This window comes from Primulina eburnea, chromosome 1 (genome assembly GCF_022965805.1).
Source record: "Primulina eburnea isolate SZY01 chromosome 1, ASM2296580v1, whole genome shotgun sequence".
In the NCBI taxonomy this organism is placed as follows: Eukaryota; Viridiplantae; Streptophyta; class Magnoliopsida; order Lamiales; family Gesneriaceae; genus Primulina; species Primulina eburnea.
This window is the reverse complement of record NC_133101.1, coordinates 4,695,805-4,707,893: the sequence shown is the minus strand read 5'-3', so window position 1 is coordinate 4,707,893 and position 12,089 is coordinate 4,695,805. Positions and strand designations below refer to the sequence as shown.

At 28.7% G+C, this 12,089-nt stretch overlaps 1 protein-coding gene across 1 annotated transcript; it reads right to left on the bottom strand.

Annotated features, from left to right (window-relative positions):
- Positions 1–7,886: 7,886 nt before the first annotated feature.
- LOC140823494 (LOB domain-containing protein 1-like) lies at positions 7,887–10,427 on the bottom strand. Its single transcript, XM_073184873.1, has 2 exons — positions 10,081–10,427; positions 7,887–8,640 (listed from the first exon to the last, which is right to left on the bottom strand). The coding sequence occupies exons 1-2, from the start codon at positions 10,378–10,380 to the stop codon at positions 8,284–8,286; spliced, it is 657 nt and encodes a 218-aa protein (XP_073040974.1). The 5' UTR covers positions 10,381–10,427; the 3' UTR covers positions 7,887–8,283.
- Between the last annotated feature and the right edge of the window lie 1,662 nt (positions 10,428–12,089).

Below are 12,089 nucleotides of genomic sequence, written 5' to 3'. Positions count from 1 at the left end.
CCATGAAAAATTATTATTTTTTATGCTAAGAGTATTACTTTTTATTGTGAATATGGGTAGGGTTGACCCGTCTCACATATTAGAATCCGTGAGACGGTATCACATGTAGACTCACTCTAAATAAATCTATTTTGAAATAATAAATACCCAATATCATCAATTAAAGATTACAAAAGAAAGAAATCACATCTCCAAGCTCTGTCTATTGATATATCAATTTGTCTCTTCCTCGACAATCTCTTCGACACATTCTATGCATTAATCTCCTTCATATGAACCATTACCTAAAATCAAATTATTCAGTATACTTCTTCATCCGACCACCAAAGTTTATTTTAACAAAATATGTACAACGTTAGGATTTATTCTCAACACATGAACCAGACAAAATAATATCAATGTCAAATAGCAATATTTGGTGGCAGAAGCACAGCCAAAAATTTAAAATATATTGAGCAAAATCTAATTCACAATACATTTATAAATATAGAAAAAAAATGCAACACATTATATTATAATTTAGGAGATTAAAAAAAAAACTGAATAACATAGTTTCAATAATTGGTGGGTTAGAGACTTGAGCCACTTTTGTTTTTAATAAATAAATAAAAAAAATGAATGGATCCAATAATTTATTTGACAAAAGTTGTTAAGAATTAGAATCTTTAGCATTGGGCTTAGGTTATAAAACATTTGGGTCAAAAAAATTTGCTTATAGCATTGGGCTTTGGTAATAAAACATTGGGTCAAAAAAGTACATACATCCGTTCTAACAGTTTGGAGGAATTAGTGGCTTCAAATTTAAAAAAAAAAATCAAAACCAAAAAAAATTTAAGTTATTGGATGAAAACAAAATTCGAAAAATTACGATATTAAAATCCAAAACAAACAAATTTAAAATATTAAAGTTGTCATTCTCCATTGAGAAATTGCTTATGTTTTTAATCTCTATTTTAATGAACTATTTTTCTATGATATGAATTATTCACACTGGTTTTTCGAGAGTGCGCCTTGTGCTTACTTGCAATAAATTTTTTGTTTATTGTTCGTACGTCATATTTATGTAAGGTAACTATTTATATAAATAATATTCTATTTCTTCTTCTTTTTAAATAAATTCTTGTATTTTTAAATTAAGGTTGTATTGAGGAAATGAATTTGAAATTCGTTGATTTAAATTATAGTTTTTATATATTATAATGAAACAATAGATCAAATCTTGAATGCATACATTATTTATTTACACGTTAGTCATACAAAGTAGACTCAATCTCAAATAACATAATTATTGAATGAATTTGAAATTCATCTTAATTAAAATTTTCTCTGAACAACAAAAATACATTTGAAATTCACCAATCAAAACACAGCCTAAAGTATATTTCGATTTTGTATTCTTAATTCTTGTGTTTTTATTATTTTAAATAAAATTTATACTATTTTTTTTTTTTGTACTTTTAATATTTGTTTTGTCGTGGGAATGGGTTGGATTTGTATATCCAGCCGCAAAGAAATTTAAAAGTGTGTTGGAAATTTTTTGGACCCCTACGCTTTGGTTTTAAGGACATACCACCTACTTGATTCTTTTGGTCACGAGTCAAAATCGCGTAAGTGTCCCGAAAGTCAACTTTTCTTTACTACCAATTCGTAAAGTTATTTATTTTATGCTGACTTTACAATATTGTTTTCAAGTCAAACTAAATGAGACCTTATTTTACTTGAAATATTTCGATTTTTATGGTAGTTAATTAAACATCATTATTTCAATTTAAAATGTTTTATACTTTATTGAAAATTTTCAGAAGTTATTTAATTTAATTAGCGTTTCAAATGTATAGTTAAATTCCTTTTACAATTTTTGTCATTTTACATGTATTGTGTTGTTATGATATCGACATAATTCTAATGTGTCGTCGATATGTTATTGATGTTTACATTGTGATATTTATACTCTAACAATAGCAAATTTCGATGAAATATATTAGATTGCGAAGAGATAAACATTAAAAAAAACTAAAATTATAATTTTCCAAAATGTAATATTATATACTTTCCATAAAAATGATATTTATTTAGTGTCTAAGTAAGAAAGGATGAGAAAAAAGTCAACCAAAAAACCGGCTAGAGAGAATGTTGAAGACAGCCGCAAAGCAACAAATGAAATCAATTCGTTGAGAGGTCGACTGGATGGAGCTCTCATTCATTCGGAAAACCATGCATATATATATACATATATATATAGATATACATATATATTGTTGGGTTTAAAATTATAGTAAGGCTGTTATTTAATTTATAGCATTGTTTTATTACTACACCTTTGAAATTTAGATAGGAAAAATTCTTAATTAAAAAAATAGATAGGACTAACATATAATTTTACAGAAGGAAAAAAATTCATTTTTATTATATTTTTCCTAGCGATTTTGGTCTTCTATGTTATCAAATTTTAATATCAGTCTTGTATCTTCTAACTTTTGAAAAAAATTTAATATTTTTCATCAGAAGTGCTGATGTAGTACTATGTACGTCACAACCGCATTGGCTCACGTCACCGTCACGTAAAAAAAGACTAAAATTGTCCCAATAAAACATAAAATAATGGACTAAGATGGAAATTTAAAAATGTAGAGGATTAAAATCTATATTTATCCCTCGATCCTTTTTAAAAGTTAATAAGATTTTTTTTCCCCCAAATAGGCTGGCTCTTGTTCCCATTGATTTTAGCATTCGATTTAAGAGTAATGCCACTTTTTACCATTGATTATTAAATAATCGCGATAACTATAGTAGAATAAACTAATCCATAAGCCTAGCTAGCACGTAGCTTTTAAAATATAAGCAATACAAAATTAACAAGTCCAACAAAATCTTTTCAAGCCAAATTCAACTTTTCACACTAAGCTATTAGCTTTCTTCAAGTTTTTATTTGGAGTAGGTTATAATAATTTAATTAGCAATTATTAGTCTTCATTTCCGAAAGTTTAAGTGTGTAAGGGCCCTAAGTTTCTAAATTGCTTAAATGAAAGTTTAAGGCTATCATCAGTCTCACTGTTGGTTTTGTTTTTATATACACGATACTCATATTATAAACATTATACTTATTCCGTTTACTGCTTTGCCTTTACGATCGCTAACATCTAATAAAACCAAAAGGAAATAAATAGAATTCCTACCTGATTAACCTCAACGACAGGTTAAAAATTGTTCTGAACCCGTGGTGGCGGGTCAATTCGGTTTATGTGGACTAGTTGCAATAAGATAAATATACAAAATACGTTGCCCATGGCTAAAGGGTAAGTATATTGACAATAATCAGTCACATGTAACGTTACGTCCCTGTCGGGATTAATCCTAAATGGTAGAGAGGAAAGTGTTAGCCACAAAAAATCTTTTTACCAGTGTAAATTTGAATTCGCCATACTAATCTCAACTTGACTCTTCAGTTTGGTCATTATCTAAATAATTTTGCCCCCTTATGACAAAACAAGCTCGTAGAATCCAAGTTATTAGATGAAAATCAAACTTTGAAAAGTAACTAAAACACGACTAAAATACTAAAAAATTTAAAAACCTTTTTCTTAGCTATCTTTTCTGTGCTCGCCAAGGGAAGCATGACAGCATCCCAATTTTCTCGTCAAACGTCAATAATCAATACAAATTCCTTTTACTGATAAATTAATGACCTTATCCTCGTCTTCGAATTGATTGTAAGCCTATTTTCAGTTGAACTATTACTTCCTATAGATTTTTAGAAGCTATAAATATTTGTGTCAGTCTCAAAATCAGGTGTTCGATTCCATAATTAATTAATGCAATTAATATGAAGAGGAATGTTGGGGAGAAATAATTGTCTGAAACGATTGAAATATAGTGTTTGGAATCTTGCGATTCTTTTAAAAAAAATATAGAACTCTTACGGAGTATAGTTTTTGGTAAAACGACGAGTTATCAATCTTATAAAGTTAATTATTTGTTAATTAATTTATATTTAAATTGCAGTAAATTTTGAAAAGCTTGATCCATTACGCGTTTTGACGAGGACTAACCATCGATGAATATAATTAAGAAGCTCTTCTAGATACTTTGGAATAGAATCTCGAATCAGCCATAGGAATTTTTTATTATTATTAATTTTTATCTATTATAAATTTTACCTTTGACTTGTCATTTAATGACATAGTCGGCATCACATTTAATTGTAATTGTGCATAGTTATGAAAACATTAAATTTTATAATGACTTTGTAATTTCTGAAAGTTCTAATAAAATATAATAAAAAAACGAAATTGGCAACATAAATTGGTTTAAATTTAGGGCCATTTTAAAATCTAACCCTAAGTAAATTTTAATTTTAAATATTAGCCTTTTAAAATTCAAAATTTGATAAATAACATCCACTTAAAAAAAATAATTAATTAATTAAAAAACAAAATACAATACAAAACAAAAAAGGGGAGAAAGGAAATGTGTTCTTGTTCTCTTCATTCTTCTCATCCTTCTCACAACGATTCTTCTTTTCTTCATCCTTCACTCGTTGGTCTTCTTTTCAATTTTTTTTCTTCATCTACATTAAGCAAAAGAATATTGTAGTAATTTGTTTTCCTAAAAAAAGTTTCAATTTTTCTCAACATTGTCAAAGATTTTAAATCAGTTCTAATGTCATCTCAATTTTTTTTATCGATTTACCGATTTTTATTACAATGTATATATTGTAAATATAATTTTCCATATATTTCATTCTTAATTGTTCGGTCGCCTAAACATTATGTGTTCAGTCGTCTAATTCTGTTTTCAGTCGCTCAATTCTGTTTTCAGTCGCCCACTTTGATATGTTATGTCATCCGATTATATGTTAAATCATTTAATTTTTATGACATCTTTATTGCTTATTTTGTACTTTTACTAAAAAATATTGTTTTTTGAAAGTGGATGGTTGGATGTATTTTTTTTAATGTAATTGAATATTAATGATTTAGTATGAATGAATCGAAGATATTTTGTATTATTCAATGTATAAAAGGTGATCAAATTAATATTTTGTGGATTATTTACTATATCATAATATATTATAATCGTGTGAGTATAAAATATAAAAGTGACGTAAAATAATTAAAAGAGCGACTGAGAGCGACTGAGTGATATATGATTCTTATAATAGAAAATACGAGCAACATCACGTTTGAGGTCTATTTACTATATTTTAGTATAGTATAATGGAATGATATTGTAAAAAAATAAAAATAATGTCATAATACAAAGAGTGACTGAATGTTATAAGAGTGATCTAATAGAACAATTTGATGTACTAGAAAAATATTGTTTTTACCTTATTTCATACTATTTTTCATTTTATAATCTCTTATCCATAAAAATATATCATAATATATTAAGTAGGTTATAAAACAGGAACTTGCTCAATATTTTTTACTATATAACTCAGTCGACATTCGGTCGCTCTCAGTCGCCATTCGGTCGCTCTCAGTCATTTTTGTCCTATTTCACACTATGTTTAATTTCGTAATTTCTTATTCATGAAAACGTACCATAATATAGTAAATGTGATATAAAATACGAATTTGCTCACTTTGTTTGTACCATATCACTCAATCATCATTCGGTCGCCCTCAATCGCTTTTTAGCTTATTTCACGCTATTTTTCATCTTATAATCTCTTATCCATAAAAATATATCATAATATATTAAGTAGCATATAAAATATGAACTTACTCACTATTTTTTTACTATATAACTCAATTTCCATTCGGTCGCTCCCAGTCGCCATTCGGTCGCCTCAGTCATTTTTGCTTTATTACACACTATGTTTAATTTCGTAATTTTTTATCAATGAAAACGTATCATAATAGAGTAAATATGATATAAAACACGAATTTGTTCACTTTACTTTTACCGTATCACTTAAGAAAAAAGAACAAATGAGCAGCCCAAAAGAAGAAGAAGAAAACGTTAGTTTAAGTTCAAAGAAAAAATTTTTTTTTAAATAAGAGTAAAATGGAAATTAAAAAAATGAGTGTTAATTTTTTAAATTCGTTGTTGACGAGGGTTATCTACCTAAATTCCCCCTAAATTTATGTACTTAATTAGCTTCTTCTTTTCATTTCATCTTAATGCTAACATGCAATATTAGTACAACATCAATATGAAGTCGAATATTAATGACATGTCTGATATCATTGCATTACTCCATCAAACATAAAAATGACTAAATACGAAAAAAAAAGGAAAAATTAATTGGCCAACTTTCTGAATGAAAATTGCTATGTGTCTTCCATACAATAAAAACCATATATTATATATTTAAGTTAAATTTTTTAAATTTGTGGTTGTTATTATTCCATCACACCTATTTTAATTGGAAATTAGTGTACACCCACTTATTTTCATACAATAGAAGAAAAAAAAATCAATGTCGACTATGTAAAAACAAGGCTGGTGTTTGAACTTTTTGAACACTTTAGAAGACCTTGCATGATAGCACCACACACACACACACAAAAAAAAAATTTGAGAGGGGATGAATATATATATATATATATATATATATATATATATATATATATATATATATATATATATAGAAGTGTAGGTATAACTACCTTTGTACTATCTTTGAGAGACAACGAATCAATGAATATCTCATCTATAGTTAACAAAAGTCGTATAATTTTCTAGTTAATTAATAAAGGCAATATGAAATGGTGTGGTGATTATTTATTTAATTTAATTTGATTAAAAAGAAAAGCGACATTTCCTCACTTTATTTACTTTGGGCGATCGACCCTTTCTTAGTCTCATTACGTTTTCTGGTTTTCTCATGGTTAGGATTGTAGCGACGCGAAAAATTGAATTTATGATCATAATTTTTTATAGAAACGGGCGGCGACGTCACCAGAATTTTCGGGTAAAAATTTTAGAAATATCTTTTGGTGCACCTTTAATTTTGAGTTCAAAGTCCTCTTGAATAAGAGTGTGATAGGATAAAGAAGGTTTTTTTTAAGAACTGCGAAATAGTGTCTGAATAGAGAAGCTCGTTTAAAATTTTCTTTTCTAGCACTTTTCGGAAGTAAAAATATCTTTTCTTTTACTTTTTAGAAGTAAAAGATATCTATTTGAATGAGAGAAAATTTATTTGCTTCATTCGTGTTTTGCTCAAGTTTTACAGCAATCGGAGTTAAAAAATGAATGGTAATGTTATTCTTATATTTTAATTTTTCATCTCATTCTTCGTCGTCTCATCCAACGAGTCAAACAATACCAAAATAAGGAAATATGACTCGATCAGGGTGGACCGAGGGTTTTCGAGATGTCCCTAAATAAACCCAAGTTTTGAAAATTTAATTTTTTAATGTTTGAAAAAATGTTTAAAGATATATGAAAGATTTATGGAAAAACTAAGAAGTCGTTGAATAACATAATTCATTTGAATTCATTTTAAAATTACTGAATATTAAGTAGCTGCCTCAAATACTGTACACTTACTTGTAAACGATCCAAATTGTGTATTTGTCAAATTTCTAAGGGCGTGTTTGGTAGTGTTTTGGGGTAGAATTTTGAGAAATAATTTTAGGAAAATATTTCATAAATATTAGTTAAAGTTTTACTTTTGGAAATAAACCATAGTAATTATGGTAATCTAACTGATTTTTGTGTTTCCAGTTTGGCAGGTGTTACAATATGAAACACCTCCACAAATTTATATTTTCCATACATTTTCCTTAGATTAATAATTACTTATATTTTGAAGCAATATCATCACATCCATTATAAATAAAAAAAAATAAAGTTATAACTGTGATGGAGATTCCATGCATGTACATAAATAAAGTAAAATAAAAAATTGAAAAGAACATCATTTTCAGAAATGAACATGAAAAGATAGCATTAGGTAACCTTAAAGTTTCCATACAAGAAAAAGATCTGTCCTAAGGTCATTATATATATATTTGTAAGAAATTTAATAAAATTTCTCATTCTTCTTTATCTCCCTTTCCTTTGGAAAAGTAGAAGCAAATATTTGAATCAAACGTACATAATTTTTTTCCTCTAACTATATATAAAAAGTCTCCACCAAATCTAACAACTCCTCATTTATTAGTCCATTATCCTCTACTACAACTTGTGCCATATCTCTTATTGTCATTACACTGATTCGATATTTGTCTTGTATTGCGAAATCCAGACAGATATCTAATCAGTGTAACATAACATATGATCATATCGGATGCTGGGAGACATTCGAATCGAGTACGTTACCCGCGTGTATCATGTCCAAAGTGGTTCCCAAGCCACACCCAAAATGCTTTCATCCAAAAAGAATTGGGAATTATTAATCTCATCATATGGGAACATTAGTTCTTGTGCCGAGTTATGATTAGTTTCTTGATCAAGATCATCATGTGTTGCCATCTTTTTGCAGATTATTTCGAATAATTTGGCGTTTTGGCATTGCATGTTCATGATTTCTGCTTGTGCCTTAGCCAATTCACCTTGGAGTTCACTGATCTGTTTCTGGAGCTGGCAGATCGAACCCGCGCAACCGTAAACAGGATCCCTTAGCCTAGCGTTAGCCTCGTACACCATGCTGGTTACGGCATCAGCCCTTTGAGCTTCAGGAAGATCCTGAAAAAATACATGACAATATTAGTTTAATATATATAAATATATATTTTTAAAAAGTTGATTATTGTTGGTCTTCATGAAGAATAATTAACAAGTTTAATTGAATAAAATGACATTTTGGTGTACCTAATTTTGTTGGTATTTATGTTTTCCATATACGTCTTTTTCTGTGGTGAAAAGAGTTGAATTTTTGTTATAAATGCTGTTTATTAGTAAAATTCCACAGAAAATAAGGTGCATTTTGATTAGTTGGCCTTGGTCCATTGACCTCAACACAAGTCCTTTTCATCGAATAATAATCTTATTGAAAATATTCAAATGTGAGGATTATAATGAATTTAATATGCAACAATTAAATATTCTAATTATGTAATTAGATTCGATCTTGCAGAAATTGATTAGAAGTCAAGCGAAAGTAATACACAAACCTCTTTTTCTTTGTTGTGACAAAAAATCAATACCGACTTATTGGTGTATTTTAGTCGCTTTTCTACATAATTTAAATAGAGACAAAATTAATTTCTAACTTTGTCTTCCTTTTGTTTCCCTAAAAGAAAAGTTTATTACCGTAAACGCATGGTCGGAGTTACGTGCATAAAACTTGCACTAAGTAAATATTTTAATATTTAGATCGCCCTATTACTATAAAACAATATATTTGTAATACGTCGAAATTTATAAATTCATGCTATGAAATTTCATTTTTAGTTATATATATTTCATTTTTTTGGGATAATTTAGTCATTTTTCACAGGAAGTGTCGGTATGTACTACACACAACAGCACCAACCGGTGTCGCATTGTGTCACGTCACTATCACATCGAAAGAATGACTATAATTTTTAAAAAAACCCGTAAATAACGGACTAAAACTAAAATTTGACAACATAAAATATAAAAGTCAGTATAAAAACTAATTTAAAGGAATGATATTACAATTTTCCATTTGTAAAATTCATATGTAGAATGACTTTCTACTGCTATCATGGATATTTGACTGTTTTTACGTGAGATATAGTGTCATGCAGCAATATGAAAATGCTTCAGTTCCGAAGTTTTTTCAATGCCACAGTCTAAAGTTGTAATAAAGTAATTACATAATTTCCACCGAGAAAAATTGAAAATGTGAAATACTTTTTTCATAGCTGACATAAAATACAACCACGATATTTAATTTTTATACTTATATAAAATTTCTTATTCAACCACTAAGTATTTATATTATATGTAACATATAATATAGTGTGAAATGCAAAAAAATTAATTAATAGCATTATTTATATCTATAATTTATAAACGATATTTAGTACGACAACCAATAATTTCACACAATTACGATTTGCTTCACTGTGGGTTTTCTAAGTCACATGCAAGAATTCAGCAGCATTATGCTGTCGAAGAAAACTAGTAAATTATTCAGAAATGATGAATATTATTTACCCGCAGTAGCTTAATTATGTTGCTAGCTCCGAAAACCCTGTGTGCAATGGTGAACTTGAGGGGCTGATCCGGCGGGAAGTAAGGCGCCAATATGCAGTTCTCGACACATCGGCGGCGGAGGATCTTGCAGGCTGCACAGGGACTGAGAATCACGTGCGGCGGCGGAGGAGAGGCCGCCGACGGAGATAATGGTGAGGGTGTAGGAGATATAGAGGAAGGATAGCCTCCCGCCGCTGCAACGGAAACGACAACAGCTGCGGCGGAGGAGGTGGGGGATGTGGTGTTTTCGCTATATTCCATTATTTAGAAGCTTTGAGGTATAATGGTGTGTGGGGTATTTGAAGTTTGTTTATGCTCAATTGCTTACGATGAAGAGCAAATATTTATAATAGAAAGAGCGTAATTAAGCCAATTTAAAAAATTAGAAATATAGAAAGAAACAAAAATATGGTAGTTGGTGATGCAAGGCCCACGTCATAAATAAGGTGAATAACTTTATAAATTACATCCTATTTTGTTTAAAGAATTTACAAATTGGCGATTTTTTTTAATATAATTTGCATTTATTTTTTAAGACAACATGCCATTTAAAAATGCTTCACATTCTTGTCGTATATCTTACACTTCCATGTTCCTAAGGACTTCATCCCATTTTAGTCTACAGTTTAGGGTTATTCTTGATTCAGTATCTCACACTTGTCTCATAGCAAAATGGTCCATCGTGTTACAATTTTTTACCCTCCTGCCACATAAAACAGACGAGTTGAGTTCGTAATTTTTTGCGACCTCCGCCACCCCATTAATCTGTTTTGACAGTACCAGATCATTTTGATACGACATATGCAAACATGACTTATCCGATAGGAAAAACATCTAAACTACATGGAATAAAATGAGTATTAACTATTCATATTATTAAGCCAATTACTCAACCCGCATCATACGACTCAAAATATGTTCATATTGGAAGAAAATTCAAATTTCCACCAAAAAGACAATAAAAGAAGACGCTGATTTGCTAATCTATATGTCAATGTTGCTAGAATTTATTAAATTTGACTCCAAATCTCAACTTTATTATCTGTAAAGTATGAGAATTAAGGTAATGTAGAACTTATGGTTAAGTAATAATTCAAGAAAGTACTATTGATACAAGACCAATGACTTAGATTTTAACTTTTATCAATTAATAATTTAACGTACAAAACTCGGTGTACATTCGTGCTTATTTAATTGGCAATCAGTAGTCATTAATTTCAAGATTGTTTGAACATTCTTTTATTTAATATGCCAAAAATATACATAAACTACATAACTTTAAATTTCTTTTTTTTTTCCTATGTTGTTTGTCCTTCGTTTTTTTTTTTTTTTGACTCAATATTTTCTTCTCATATAGTATTTCATTTGGATGAACATATTTTATTTAAAAACAACAGGCGATTGGACTGTTGTGTGGCACTGGCATGGTTCTGATGTATATATGTAGTGTCACGTTACTACTTTTATAAGAAAAAATGAATAAAATCGAAAAATCAATAGTAACAAATTAAGTTCTTATAATTGAAAAATTATGTCAAAATAAAATTTTAACATGATATATTATATGATTATAATATCTTTAAATTAATTAAAATCGGTTTGATTTGGATTATTTTAATCTAAAATTTAAATCAAACTGATATTTTTTGTTTGATTGATTTTTAAATGATTGAAACTATGATCGGCTAAAAACCAATCTAAACCATCCGTTTGGCTTGCTCTGGCCTAGTTTAGTTAATGCTCACCCAACGTGTACGAGCCTCTTTATGAATTCACACATGAACTATTTCACACCTCAAAAGTCAAAACATGGTCGTCCTCGTTACAGGTCCTTTCCTAAGCCAAAATTATTTGATTAAATTATGAAAAATGTTTATTTTTTGTCATGTTTATCATATAATCTTGACTATTTTAAATCCCTGGATCATCAATTTTATAAATTCGTGGCAGATTTTTTTAAACTGTATTAT